At 43.8% G+C, this 16010-nt stretch overlaps 1 protein-coding gene across 1 annotated transcript; it reads right to left on the reverse strand.

Annotated features, from left to right (window-relative positions):
• Positions 1-619: 619 nt before the first annotated feature.
• On the reverse strand, positions 620-14447 carry spint2 (serine peptidase inhibitor, Kunitz type, 2). The gene is made up of 9 exons (XM_036536593.1): positions 13861-14447; positions 10825-10995; positions 5184-5393; positions 4490-4594; positions 3640-3801; positions 2993-3049; positions 2584-2751; positions 2066-2113; positions 620-1705 (listed from the first exon to the last, which is right to left on the reverse strand). The coding sequence occupies exons 1-9, from the start codon at positions 14234-14236 to the stop codon at positions 1545-1547; spliced, it is 1458 nt and encodes a 485-aa protein (XP_036392486.1). The 5' UTR covers positions 14237-14447; the 3' UTR covers positions 620-1544.
• Between the last annotated feature and the right edge of the window lie 1563 nt (positions 14448-16010).

The raw sequence follows: 16010 nt of genomic DNA on the forward strand, positions 1-16010 counted from the left end.
AAAATTAGTATTAAGGGTACCAAACAATAGTACCAAGGAGTACAAAAATGCTTCAATGAATATTTATATCTTAAGAGAAAACAGTATATAAAAACAATTTCCTTGAAAATAAAAAATGAAAGTGAAAAGTCCATTTCAAAAAAAAAAATTATGAATTTAATGATTTCCATACTACTACTTCCCTTCAGTAGGACTCAAATCTATCAGAATTTTCTTTATCTATCAGACAATTAATTTCTCTAGATATTAATCTTGTCTAATAAAAGATAGTTAGCCAAAGAACATAGTCCTGTCTGAATATATAAATATCACAGCTGACCAATCAGACAGAGGAAGTATGCATGAGAGAGACAGAGCAACATAATAGAGAAACTGTCATAATGGCCTCTGTTCATAAAGCCTTGTCATTTTACAGACAGCATACATTTTGTTTTTTTTGGTATCTTTGTCTTTGGTATCATGGTATCTTTTGTTTTGTTTTTTAAATGAATACCTCATATTTTCAGCCCACACTGGCCTCCATTATGCCCTGTGCAGATGCATTCCAATCAGTGCTAATGCGATTTATCAGTACAGAAGGTTGAGTGCGCATTTACATATACTCTAGTTCATACCTGTATTTTCACGTAGCTGGATTAGGTCAGTACAGGCCAAAAGCACAAAGGGGAGCCCCGTGTGGTTTGGAATACTCTGTGGGTCCAGCTCCTGCTATGATTGTTTTGCCTATGAATGTATTCTTGATATAAATGTTTTGTTAGAATTTTAAAAGTAATATCTCCTTTTGAAAATATACTTCCGCAAAACAATTCACGTTTGTCCCTGGTTCTGACCGACACATAAATGCAAGCGTTCTTGAAGAGGAAAAGGCAACATTTGCACTTAGTGGCAGGCAGTGGTGAGTTCAGTCAAATGTTGCGGTCCCCTGTTATGGTGTGGTTTGGCGTGGTTCAATGATTCTCGGATCCAAGGGAAAGCCCTGCCATTCTCCAGCCACAGTTCTCTTCTGAAAAAGTGACTGTACCCGTATTTCATCAAATTTTACACTCAGCCATTTCTAATCAATTACAGAGCGTCCAGCAGTCTGGCGAAGTCTAGATAACAGCTCATGTAATTTGTTGCCAAGCAGGATTTTCAGGCGCACTTTTCACAATGGGGAACCAAACACTCCTTTAAACTTTTTTAACCTCAGACATTACCATTCATTATTCATCAAGGCCTGAATTCAAAGCTGAATTTATTCCCTTTTAGCAGCTGGACCACTGCATTTCATGGCGGAGACCAGAACAGACACACACGTGAAGATTCGATAAACCCAAAATCTGTGGCCAACAGTAAATTTAGCGCTGATTTTAAGCGTGACCGATAAAAGAAGCTCCAAGAATATAAATTACAGAATGTAGTGAGATTTGACCTTTTCATGTGTCAGGCAGTTTTGCTGTTGTTTTTGTCGTTATACTCCTAATGGTGCAGTATGACCTGTCTGTACAATAAAAGGTAGCGCTTTATGAACACGGCTTTGCTGGGTGGTTGCTGCGTGCCCCTCCTTAGGCGTGCACCTCCGAGGCCAGCTGGTCCTCGGGCAGCAGCTCCTCCTTGTCGTCCCGGCGGTGGCGGCGGTGGGACCTCACCTTCCGCACGGACACCAGCAGGAGACCCACCAGGAGCAGGATGGACATGATGGCCAGCGTCGCCACCAGGAAGAAGGCTGCGGGAGAGGGTGGCGAGAGCGGCACTAAACCCTGGGGCCATTTACATCCCTAACACACGCAAGGGGTGTCCCCTGAAAAAGGGGTGTGCCGCTTGCAAGTGTGATTCATCTTTCATTCAACCCCCTTTCTTGCCATTGAACCATAAGACACGTGATAATCAATGTGAGACTCCAAGGTTACAATGCTGGTCTGTATGCTGATGACTGGCAATCCACAATACTCCACAGTCCTCATAGTGTACATATATTACGCTTTGTGTTGGTGTTGTGTGGGTCATTGTTGGGTTTCCCCTCATATACTCACTGGACCCGCTCAAAAAGAAGTTGGGCGTGGCTTTTCACACTTAGAGGTCTTACCTGGAGTCCAGCGAGACATGTGGTGGTGTCCATGCTCTTCCACTTTCCCTGTGGAAGCAAAAGGCCTGTTTTACTGAGAGTCCAAGGGAATGGGATACATACAAGCAGCGGCCCAACGTACTGGAAGTCTTAACAAGTGTCCTGAATGGTCGTGTTTCCAATGGCTAACTGCACGCTCCAAACTAAACGGTCCAGGCCTTGCTCTCACTGTTTTATCTCACTGTTTCTCTTTCTCTCTCTTTCTCTCTCTCGCTGCCCTCCTCTGGTTTTCACTCATTTGCCTCCTGGCTGATCTCCCTCTCTAACAGACCCCCATGGAACATACGCTTCAGTACAGAGTAACATCAGTTACTGTGTCAAAGCATTAAATCAGAAATGAGGATTTGACATTGTGGCCACTGCTGTAAATTTGTCATATGACAGCCGCTGATGCTCATCATAATAGTATATTTTTAATGGTATTTTCTTATATGTGGGCCTAATATCTGTGATAGCACCCGGCAGCATCTGTTCCTCACCCGCCCCGCTGCATTTTGCCATGCACTCCTCCTCTGTGCCGTAGCGGTTGGCGTTGCCTTGGCAACCCCCGTAGGTAAACTGCTTGCAGGTCTGGGTGGCGGGGTCAAAGTAGAACATGCGGAAGTGGGCGCGGCAGGGGCCCGACTTGTAGGCTGCCGTGCAGGCCTCTGTGCGGGAGGGACAATAAACATACTCAGGGTCAGCACACCTGGAGTTTAGTTCTGTCTAATACTGCAGTTATCCATCAGGTTCCACAGCTCCCCCTGGTGGCTGACCCAGGATCGGCTAACCAAGCTCTTACCCTGACACTAAACGGTTTGACAACTATCAGCTGAAACTGATTTGGATGAGTATTTTGGGGCGTTATGTGTCTCATATGGGGTTATCATCTTGGGGTCGCTCTGGTACCTTGGTCATCAGTGGGCTTCTGTGCAGAGGCTTTCTTGGCATTGGGGATGACTGTCACTGCAACAGAATGAACACGTTGCATGTAAAACTTGTGTGGCAGCTTTCATTAGCTTTTAAGGTGCTGTTCTTTCTCATTTCACGCAGGTGAACAGACAGTGAGAAGTATGTGACAAAGCATGGCATGTGCAGGTATACACACACAGCTCAGAGGGGGAAGAGTCCAGGTGTACAGACAAGCACAATGCGAAAACTCCAGGCGAACAGTGAGCTGAAGCAGTTACAAGTGAAAAAACAGACAGGTGTGAAGGGAAAGTCTCCAGGTATACAGAGAGCTGGGAAGGGAAAGGTTCCAGCTGCCCAGACAGCTGGGAAGGGGCAGGTTCCAGCTGCCCAGACAGCTGGGAAGGGGCAGGTTCCAGCCGCACAGGCAGCTGGGAAGGGGCAGGTTTCAGCCGCACAGACAGCTGGGAAGGGGCAGGTTCCAGCCGGACAGACAGCTGGGAAGGGGCAGGTTCCAGCCGCACAGACAGCTGGGAAGGGGCAGGTTCCAGCTGCCCAGACAGCTGGGAAGGGGCAGGTTCCAGCCGCACAGACAGCTGGGAAGGGGCAGGTTCCAGCCACACAGGCAGCTGGGAAGGGGCTGGCACCTGTGCAGGTGGCGTGGCACTCGTTGGCGCTGGCGTAGCTATTCTTATTGCCTCTGCAGCCCCCGTAGATGAAACTCTGGCAGGTGCGCGTAGTGCTGTTGTAGAAGAACCGCGGCATGTAGGCGCGGCAGGGACCGGACACCGGCTCTGCCTGGCACTGCGCTGTGGGGACAGGGGTGGAGACAGGCGGGCATCAGATATCCCCGTGGCCGTGACATAAAGCATGGAGGCTCCGAAACAAGACATGAAGAGGTCATTCACTGGGAGGAGACACAGAGGAGAGAAAGCTGGAGAAAGAGAGGAAGGGAGGAGGGGGAGAAAGTGACAGGAACGTCTGGGGAAGGCGGGGAAGGAGGACAGAGGTCAGAGGGAGCTCAGGAATGGAGAACAGCAGATGAGGACAAACAACTGATAAGGCTAGATACAAACTGCGTAGAGAGCTAGGCATGACAAAGTGTGCGAGAAAAAAAGAAGACAAGGGACAGACAGAAGAAAGCAGAATAAGAGTGAGGGCCTTAGCAGTTCTGCTTTTTACTGAACCATAATAATTTATTTCTTAATAATTTATGAGCTAATAATGAAGAAATTTATGACAGTGACGTGTTTATTGGACTTGAGATAGGAGAGAGCGAAAATAAAGAACTCGAATGATTAGAGCATTATTCCCACCTGCCCAGGGACAACAGATCAAAATTACCCTCTCAGCTCTGGTACAATACATTGGAAGCACTCACATCTATGCTGGAAATCAAATGGTATCTCTGACAATTTTCTAAAATAGATAAATAGCCAGATGAGAGGTAAAGAGAAACAGCAAAAGTGGAACCCTGAAGTAAAACTTAGGACTTGCCTGCAAAATCATCCTCCGTCATGGTAGGAAGGGGACCTTCGGAAGGACTGGCTGGGAAAACATTGGTATATGCGATTATAAAACAAGGCACTGTATCGCCAAACACTCAAAGAACCGCTGCGTCAGGGTCTTCCCGCTGAGAACCATGTCACTGAAACTCCCCCCGAGGCAGACACAACAGCTCTTAGCTGTCTAGTTTCCAGGGCAACACTGAAGTGTCAATCATAAATTGAGAATGTTTCAGGGGGACAGTGGCACATGATATGGTATTATAAAAAGACATGGTAAATACTGGCCTTGCTCTTTAGTCTTTGAAGATGAAACACTGATATCATCATGACATGTTTGACAGGGCTATTCTCATTTTCTTAAAGGCTACGGTACATCCTTTCCAGCTCAATCTAAACCACTAACACTCTCAGAACTAGGTAGGAAGCTACCAAGATAATCTGGAAAAATGTTCACTTTCTTCATCTGAAACAGACATAAACATCTAAAGGGAATGTAAACTGATGCAATCAAAGCACATCAACCAATACTGACAAACAGCAAGCAAGGTATGCTGAGAAGTCCACACCCTCAAACTCTGGAAAGTTCCATTTGCTTCCCATGGTCCATTATGAAATCGCCACATTACACCTCAGAGAGGTTTTAGCATTGCCCCACCACTAGGTGTCTCTAAGGAATAAAACACCACTCACCTTAACTACATGGGCACCTAATGAGAAGAGTGAAATCGGGGCTTGGGATGGACTAAAAACAGGATCATCCATTATTCCACACCCTAGCTTGGCCCTGATCTCTACAGTGTACAGGTTAGCCATCGACTGTGGGTGCTTACCATAGGCCAAGGCGACCCTCCTGGCGACCGGGCCTGAGGAAGCAGCAGTGGGCGTCACAGCAGCTGGAAAGGAAAGCAGCCCAGACGTTACATGAACAAAGGTCCCTGTCCCACTCCATCACTCTATAAGCACAAAAAGTTTCTCATGTACTTTTGTTCCATCCATTTTTGTTCTGAACTTCGACTCAGAATTTTGTTTATTTTGATGGCGACCCTAGCTGACGTCCCATTGGCCTTGCCCTCACTGTTCTCATTGGCAGCATCTTACTCCTAGCCTAGCACGAACAGCCCGGGACGTACTGTACGAACAGCGACCTTGCGCTTCTTCATTTGTTGCAGTAAGGAAGCTTCTCATCTCTGCACCGCAGCTCTCTGATAAACAAATAAGGTGATAAGGCAGCGAGCGTGGGGCCAGCATTCAGATGCCACACAGCAAGCGGTGTTTCCAAGGGCACCGGTCTCCGTGCTGCGGTTTGTGGGAGACAGTGACATCACTGGTGGGCAGCGATGTGGAGCGGAGTGATGGGTAGAGTACCGGACTCGAGCCAGAGGTGCTTGTGCCTTTTGACATGCTACTCCTGGGGATGGGACGCCGCTGTCATTCAGGCAGAGTTGCAGAGCAAATGAGCAATTCAATAATGATGAAACGGAGTTCTCGAAACTCATTTCAGGAGTGGTTCGCTTGACAGGGACGCACCATACAAAGCTTTATTGGTATGAATCTGATCTGGTACACACAGAGAAACAAACACCATAAGCACCACTGGCAATGCCATAATGAGGAAAAGTTAGCAACTGACAGAGTACTCTTCATTAAGAGACTTAGAACATGAGCAAACTAATATAGACTTAGAAGCACATATAAGGAGTACATGACTATAAACATGTTATAGGGTGTCTGAATAGAGATTACGTTATGAGGTGTCCGAACAGAGACTACAGTTTGGTGACTGCACTCAAATCATTGGAAAGGCATTCAGACAAAAGAAAGTAGACCACACCTGTGGGAGAATTGTCATCTTAGCTTCGCCACTGAAGGTGTGCCAATAGGAATGTGTCACATGACCTTAATGGTGGCACAACCCTCCGGAGGTCACCGGACCGGTTCTTCCAGCCACTGCAGGTAAGTCTGAATCCAAAACAAATTCTCAACTCTGTACACACGCCACTCCTCAGCTTATCGCACAATGCCTCTCAGGACGTTGAATGCACCAGTGTAATACTCATGAATGCGGGTTTTCTGCTTTCTGTACGAGAACAATGCCTTTTGTAAGAAGTTATACCAGTTTTTGTTCCCACTTAGACCCTTAAAGGGCACCTAAGGCTGTCCTCTGAGAAAAGAAACATTTGTAACATGTAACGTTTCTAATTCTGACAGGAGCTTGAGAACATCCGCAAGTACCAAGCACACACCAAACAAAGACCCCAACACAGCTTAATAAGCTCAACGAAGCACTTCCCTGACTTCTTCCTTCCCATACAGTAACCCTAGACGCTGTTTAATTACTTATGTGCATCTTTTAGTTTGACTGGGTACGATTTCCCTGCTCTAAAACACATAGACACATAAGCCATTTGGACTGGTGCCTGCTAGGACAGGAACTGCGCAGCGCAGCCTTATTGTGGGCAATGATGACTCTTGGCAATGAGGCCTGGCTCCTGGCAGAACTTTCCGCAGCAGTAGATGTCCTCGACCTCTGAAGCGTTGGCTGAGGGACAGAAAGTCTAGCCAACTGCGCTTCGTTGGAAAGGGGGGGGGGGGGGGGAGAAAATAAAAACAAAAACACAACAAATTACATTTTGTCCCCGTGCCCGACTCCCTCAGAATGTCCCAGCACAGACGGTGGGAAGGGTGGGGGAGGGGCAGCTATGGACCCTGGCTGTGAGACCTTGTTTCATTTTTTGGGATGTGCTTTTTACGATCGTGGAAGTGGCGGGACGTGGAACTGCCATGCGGCAAAAGCCTCCCTGCCTCCCCCCAGGGGCGTTTCATGTCGGCTCATCACCAGAGCGACCAAACCCTCCTCTCCAGCTTGAGCCATTGGGGCTATGGCGCTGGAAACAGCGCTACATTTAAGGTAACCGAGGAGCAGTCAGGGTAGTAGTTTGGTGACTCAGTAGCAGACATTTGAAACACATCTGTGTGTATTTTTAACGGAGCTATCAGTGAGCTGCAAAGTTTATGCTTGATTTTTTTGCCATCAGTTGCTGAAGATACCAATATAGAGCTCACTTAAAGCAGCTGTCTCATTTGGAATACACATGATGTGATAATACTTGCAGAAGCCTTGTGGTGTACCACAGATCACGCTGAAGCTCAGCGTGGCTCAGATATTTGTTGGTCAGGGTAAAGCAGTACTTTATTAGTCACCCGGAGAAGTAGTAACAGACACAAGTTAAGACAACAGAAATGGCAAAAGCTCAGACACAGCTATTGGACACAAACTTCACCCACACTTAGCAGTTACAGTGTACCATATATGGTATACAGTAACATAACACTCAATGATATTCAGGTTAACTAACTTCAAGTTTTCAATAACAATGCTCACCCTAGGCCCCAGGGCCCTTCATGGGTTCATGAGTCAAAGATCTTCATCAATACACTAGACTGGCTCAATACATACACTTTTCCTACTCTCTTGATAACCTTTTCACTGAACTTCAGATGTTTTTTTAATGAATGTTTTTCATGTTTACAAGTGAAGAAGAAGAGGATGATACGGTCTTCTACATTAACTTTCAAACTAAAGAGTAGAACTCATTCCTATAAATCTCTCATAGAGAGAAATACCTAAACCCCAGCCTATGAATGAAAGAAAACAATGCAAGAATAAAAACAGCAGGAGATAAAACCTTGTGGAAATCTATTCTAGCCAGTATGTGTATGACGCATATGTGTTGCATTTTTTGAGAATCAATCTCGGGGTAAAAGCAGAAGTGAGGCCACCGCTGGCTTAAACCACTATCCGTAGGCCATGAAAAGAGGGAAAAGATGCCTACGAAGACAAAAAAGAGCAGTTCTTCTTCTGACTGGCATAGCTTCCCTCTCCCTACTGTCATCAAAAAGCAGTGGCAGTTCAAGAAATCTTCATGGCTTCTACAAACAGCAAAGCACTTCCTTTGCCACAATTTCCCTTCAAACAGATGACTCAGCTGTCAACTTTTCAGATAAGACGTAACATCTGATTCAACACCTAACAAGCTAACCCCTGTACAAACAAAATATATTCGACAGTATGAAAATCTTCCACATTCCACATTCCGTGTGGAAAGTCCACAATTTTTTACAGTGACGTGAAAAATAATTTCATATCTATAACATCATACATATTTTCCTTCAGATATAAATATTCCCTGTGTTAAATAGCTAATAGGTTTTATGATAACGGACAAGAACATTAAAGGGTCAATGCAGTCAGCTGGGTTTATAGGAATCCTAACCTGGAACAGAACTGAAAAACAACTTTAAATGCTTCCTCTGCACCTCTATATGCTCTAAAAATATCCTGAAAACTGCCTGTACCTCACAGCTGCAGTTACACGGTGGCACTTGCACCATTAAAAGCCCACGCAGTCCTTCAAAATAAACATTACCTGTTGAGCATTAAAAATAGACACAAATACTTGGTCAGAATGATAGCATAGTGTTACATGTAAGCCACAAAACAACACCTCCACACATCAAAAGGCCCAGACAACTACAATAAAAAGTACCTTGCCGGCTCTGACGAGCTGTTTGGTATGAGGGAAAAACATGTTTAAGTTTCTCTGTTTTACATTCATTTCATTATCATAGGTACAGACACAGGGTAACTCACACTGCTTAAACTGTCCACATTATGCCTTTATATGGCAGGGTGGAAAACTTACTGCAGGGGTGCTACCACAGTGACCCACCCAGGTGGAAATTCCTACATCCTGTTCAGGTGTCCGACGGCCTGACCACCGTGACTGCCCAGCTTCTGTGGGCTTTGGGCTTTTTTAAAACTCCTATGTGCCAGTTTTTCCACTCCACCATTTTGCCACTTTTCCTCCAGGGCATGTCACACCTACATTACATTACTTTTGCTTAGCAGGCACTCCTCTACACAGTGACCTACACAGCTCACAGTTTTTACCTGTTATCCATTTAGACAGCGGGATATTTACTGAGGCAGCTTGGGTTGAGAAGCCTGCCCGAGGATACAGCAGCAGCAGCCCATATAGGGTTCAAACCGGCAATATTTGGGTTAGGGGACCCAACGCTGTACTGCTACCCCTGTGAGACAGGCCACCTGGTGGATAAAAATGCCTGCCGTGACCTGGCCAATGAGAAATCCGAAACCCGAAAGACAACTTCCTTGAGTCGCACGGAAAGACTTGTGGGAGTTCAGCAGCCGCACACTCTCCGCCAGCTTCCTCGTGTGATAAAGCATTTTGTGTTCTTCCGCATCTCCATCCTCGTGTCTCATGCGGCGTGACACACACGTAATAATATCCGTGATGTACGACTCTTAACGACACAGTAATCAGTGTAAGCACAAACTGTGATTAGCCGATTTTAAGAGGGCAAAGAAAATGCCCTTTTCAATGATACAAAAACAGGACACGGTTACTGAAGATATCACAACTGACGTCCTGAGTCTGAGAGAAACTGTAAACAGAGATACCACTCTTGACAGTACCATATAAGGCCAAGTACTGCAAGATGCTGAATATTATGAAAACGGACTCATAGTTTGAAGTATCTGAATGACAATTAAATTGGAGTTTACATTGGTGCTTTATATTAATGTCAGTCCTAACTACCAATATGTTTCTGCTATAGATGATGTTTTAGAATGAACACTTTAGGTCAAATAATTGGAGTGCCAGGCACATAAAGGGTAAAACTATTGAACGTGCCAAGGTAAAAAGTGTTGAAAATCATTACAGTATACACCAAACAAGGGAAAACTGCATCCGGAAAGAGGAAAAATGGTCTTAAGTCCAACCTCACCAACAAGGCTAGACAGACACTTAACAGGAGAGCTGCTAAAAACCACAAAGCAAATACCACTAAAATTACCACAGAACTGAATACACACAAAAAGCCTCACACAGGCTCAACAAAAACTATGCATTGTGAGCTTCACAAAGCTGATAATTACAGCAGGGCTGTCATTCGGAGACTGCTTGTAACCGAAGCCAATGTGCAACAATGCAGAAACTGGTGTAATGAGCACAAAACCTGGACTTCTGAGCAGTGGAAGACAGTAGTATCATCTGCAGCTTCATCTTTTACTCTTTTTCCCCACATATGGATTGGTTTATGTTTGGAGAAAGCCAACAGAAGCCTTAAACCCACACTGCCACTTCCCAAGTGTGTCAAACCCTCTACAGGAAATGGATGTCTACAGTTCATTTGAAAATAATCCTGCTAAATGGAAAAAAACAAGTTCTGAAAACCAAGACCAATGAGTCTGCGTGTATACACATGTACGTACACACACACACACACACACACACACACCTGTGACTCCGTCGCAGGTTGACTTGCACTCCTCTTCCGTCGTGAAGATGTTGCCGTTGCTTCCGCAGCCACCGAAGATGAAGGGGTTGCAGGTCTGGTTGGTGGCGTCGTAGTAAAAACGGGGGAAGGCGGCGCGACAGGGCCCCACCAGCATGGGGGCTCTGCACCTCTCTGGGGGGGAGGGGAGAGAGCGAACAGGAGTGTTACAATCGAAGATGGGCTCTGCCACTTTCAGCTGCTCCCCTTACAAAACAGCCAGCTTTGACACTGTCTGTAATTACATATGCCTGCAACATCATATTTCAACCCTCTTAACCAGCAACGTGAAAATGTGAAGGATGGCAAACAGTGGGGAGGTCTACCTTGATGTCCTGCTGTCATTATATAGCTATGATGCAGTAACTTATAGAAAATATAAAATGGAAATATGATGGTCTAATGGGAATTAGAGATGTTTCAAACCAATAGTTGTACTTTCATATCAGAACACATCCAAATGGATATTTTACTCTGTATGCCATATAGGCTTCATTAGGGTGTCTGCAATGCAAATATATAATGTCATATTCTTAGCATAAAACATAAACCTGCAAGTCCTGATATCTTAAATATAAAAACATTCTGTCAGGGATAGGCTACCCTGTTTTATTTAAATAAACAAAAAGAATTACTATACATTAATAGTACTCTATTATCAGAGTGCTACATATTATATAGATTTCTGTTAATATACATACAGTATTTAAACTATATTAATACATCAGAAAGTATATTAACAGCATCTTGTATTTTGCAATTTCTACTTCAAAAGAATCATGTATTTGTTGAAATTCCACAACATGACTGAATGGAGACTAAGTCTACAGGCACTTCACACAGTAAAGATATGGCGGCTGTCTGACTGGTCTGTTGATGTTTAACTGACACATCTGATATTTATTCGGCCAAATAAAATGGTAATGTATGACTGACTAAGTCATCTGCTCACAGTTTTTCTCTGCCCTCAGCAGCCAACTAAGGGTCAGTTTAGCGATCTGCTAATCCTATCCCCACCCATTTTGTCAAGAAAGATCGCATTTATTCTGGATTAGTGCTTGGGGGCTGACCGTCTACACCTGTGTGCACAATAGGTTTATCAAAGCAAAATGTCTGTGTACAATCAGCGACATCAGCCTGGATGTGACATGAGAACCGCAATATATTTGAATGAGGACATAAACACAGGCGACTTCCTGCAAAAAAAGGGACAGACTCAAATGGTCTCACGCAAATACACATGCACACAGGCCCCACTTTGTTCTGGCTTGCTCAAAAGCTTTCTTTTTTTACCCCCCCCCAGTCTTTGTGTTTGCAATAGCCTTGGGGTTCATGCCTTTTGACCAACCAATAGTGATCTTGGGAGAGCATCAGAATAATAAGCAAAAAATAAAAATGCATTGATTCAATATCATAACACAGGGTTTACTCCTAGCCTGTGTGGGGGTATATAACAGGTTCAAGGTTGCAAGTTACAGAGCATTCATTTTATACAAGATAATGGCTACTAGATAAGATACAACACAGTTACTCCTGCTACTACTTCCATGACTAATAATCACTAACAACAAAACAAAGATCTGATGCAGAAACAGCCTTTTATTTCTGAAGTATGCTGGGGGGGGGGGGGGGGGGGGGGTGGTACCCATCCATTGTCTTCTTCCTATACTGGGCTCCCAGTTTACAAAAGTTTCCTTGCTCAATGAAATACTGTAATGGTGTGACCACAGTGTTATGGATCTAAATTCAGTATTTCACTGTCAGAAATATGCAAATGCCCACCGGCGCCTGCTTTGCACACTGACATTGTGGCATTTTTTGCAGCCTGATACCTGACATGACAAACAACTGATCATGCTGGCCAGGATCATTCAGAAGCCACAGTGAGAGAGTGAGAACATTAAATTCTTTTTACTGCTGAGACCGTAGCATAAATCAGCCTGGCATACCTGATTGTGCAGTAAAAGAATACAGAGTATTGTGTACGATAGTAGCCCATACACAGCGATATAGATTTAAATCACTTAAATAGGTGAATTGGAGAGGACACAGCTAATGTGTATGTGTTCTGTTGAACAGAGAAGGGTGTGGCTATAATTACATTCAGATATCTCATCAGCTAACAGGAAATGCCTTGTCACTAGATGCACTGTGTGAGGGAATAGATTGTATTGTATCCTCACCTCTTGCCTACCTGCTGTATTTACTTTCCTTAGCGATCAAACCTGTTGCTCTAACAAGTCAAACCATTTCACACAGTGGACTGTTACAGAATGTGTTAAAGGCATTGTTTTCAGTGTGATAGCCAAACACTGCTTTCCCGTGGAAATTTAACTTCATGCCAACTAATAGCTCACCACGTAAATGTAATCGTTGACTCCAAACCAGCTTAATGTACTGGCTAGTATATATTATATATCTGTCATTTAAATTTCCTTAACTGTTTGAAAAGTGAACATTTGGCCTAACCATTCTCAAACAAAAAGATTTTTGCCTTTCAAGATCTTTGATTCCTGTGTGATTATACGTCAATACAAAGATGTAAGTATGAATATCAACTAGCAAATATTGCTTTCTCAGTAGGTAGTTTTTCATGTGTTCGTCATTTTGTTTACAGTTGCACAGTTTCATGAAGCCAGAGGCTCTGTCTACACCCTGAATTGCATATTAAATACCCTGCCAGGAAACCTGTAAACCTGTAGAACTAGGCTCAACAATGGAAAGTGCGCAACAAGTACGACACAATAAACTGTCAGTAAGGCTAGTAAAAACAACGGCAACTTCTCCCAAAATGCGGATCTTTCGGCCAGGTTATTTAAAAATGTGGTTATCGCTGCCACTGGACCTGCATTTCATTTTATATCTTTCCCTGAACCGTGAATTCTAGATCAATTTCAGATTAAAACTAACTGTATTTAGGGGTTATATTAAACTTGGACAGCCTGGTTCTGTAACGGCTGCGGAGTAGCATACAGGAAGCACCCTGAACCTGCTTGTTACCTGTAGAACCTAGGCTGGGGATGTCGGCTCTCTGGGAGATCTGGCTCCTGCGGTAGACGGTGAAACCCTGCAGGGGCCGAAGGCTGCACACGTCTTTCCCATCCTCCATGCAGCTGACCAGGAAGCACTGAGCCAGTCCGTCCTGTGGGGTCCCCACAAGAGCCAGCTGACAGTCTTCCTTGGCGCAGCACGCCGCCAGGCAGGCCTTAACATCGGAAACGTTCGGCAGGGGACCCACGGCGTTGTCGAAGAATGTCTGCTCAAGCCCGTGGTCCGGCAGAGTTTCGAATTCCCCGATGCATGTCTGGCTTTCCTGTCCTCGGACAGGTACCGAGACCAGGAAGCAGATCAAAGCGACGCACCACACCTGTGTCATTGCCTCCTATTATGTCCTACCGAGGCGCAAAACTTCTCTTATTTTAACCGAAACTTTGTCCTAAACCTTAAACCTCAAGGTAAACTCGCCTACCTCAAAAACTGTGCTGTGCTTCCTCAAAACAGAGCTGCAATTATGTGTCAGTATGACGACAGCTCAGTCTGTTTATGTTGGATTCGACCAGTTCAGTCAGATGCATTCTTCCCTTCAAATGAGCAACCTGTTCTCCCTTACTTCCTCATGTGACGTCACGTTTGACTTCGCAGTTCAGAAGTTCCTCATTCGGTATTCTGTTATTAAAATATAATGACCTTTAACAACTTCAGACGAGTGACTTATGTCCATCAAGTGTATTACATTCTTTTTAATGTCATTACCTTTGTCCTGGTGTAAGTGCCACTATTTTTCAGCAAAGTTATGTATGTAGTTTTGTTAAGTTACCTGTATGGACAGGTAACTAGCGCCACGACAAAACTGTCACTCCAAGACCGATACAATTCGTGTGCATCCAGGCGAGAGAAACTTGCTATTGTGAAATAACGTTGTTCACAGTTTTAGATCTACAAGGCATTGACTGATCGTGTTAATTACCACCTTTCTCTCGTCATAATTTCGTTTATAGTGTTGTGGGCTACTTGTAACATTGGTGAGGCTGTACCTTCAATCGCCACAAGAGGTCAGCAAAATACCGTGCACCCTTTTTTCCAACCCATTACTGCAATAATAAACAGTGATTGTACACAGTGAAAGGCAAGTATCCAAAATGTAGTGCATAGTAAAGTGTATCAGTAAAAATAGAGAGACAAAGACGATAGACTACATTGATGGTGGTTTACAGATTTTTTTTGTATTCCTTTTAATTTTTTAACAAATACATTGTTCAGTTCATAATATTTCCAATTTTTGTACAATTTTTGCAAATTTTGAATTGTAAATGTAAAATTTACACATCAGGATCATTAAGACAATAACAAGTACTAGAATTAGTGTTTTCAAAATAGTCAATAACACCTTTATCAGAAAAATTGTTTTGTCACAGGACTATTGACTAAAGTCATCCCACATGACTTGACTTGAGTTGTACATAATAAACGTTTATTTTCAGTATTCTTAAAGTTTATAGATTATGGTGATAGAAGGATACATCAGTACAATTTCAAAATGTCTTTCACCTCATTTGAAAAGCAAACGTATTTGGCAAACCCCATTCTTTCTTCCAAGTAATATTGTCAAGCATTTGCCCCTTGGACCATTCATATTCTTTTCAATATTTGATTTTTCAATGTTGATGTTATTGTTACATTTTTGTACCTCTGATGCTCTCACCTCCTATTAAAAGCATGGATTCTCTCTATAGTTAAACAACTTTTCATTAAGTGAAATAAACTAGGAACAGCTTGAACCAATGAGTGGGTTTCTTTCACCATACATGGAAAACTGGAGGCCAAAGTAATCATGTAGATGTGCATGTGGAGGTTTATTTGTGTGTCTGCATGTGTGCAGTATGTGTTAGCGTTACATTTGGAATAATAGAGTCCATAAGTGTTACATACTGCTTTGTGCTTACATGTCAATCCAGGCACACATTTGTGGTCTCAGCATTATGTTTGGCACTGACGCTTGTTCATGTGTGGTTAGTGGCGTCCTGTTTATGGAAGTTGTCATTCCACTTTATTGTATGCACTATCTACGACCATGGTGGGTAAAAACATCTGTCAAATGATGATAATGTAAAAATTATGTAATTTCAATCATGTCAGTTCATAACATGATA

Source organism: Megalops cyprinoides, chromosome 9, assembly GCF_013368585.1.
Source record: "Megalops cyprinoides isolate fMegCyp1 chromosome 9, fMegCyp1.pri, whole genome shotgun sequence".
NCBI classification, from domain to species: domain Eukaryota; kingdom Metazoa; phylum Chordata; class Actinopteri; order Elopiformes; family Megalopidae; genus Megalops; species Megalops cyprinoides.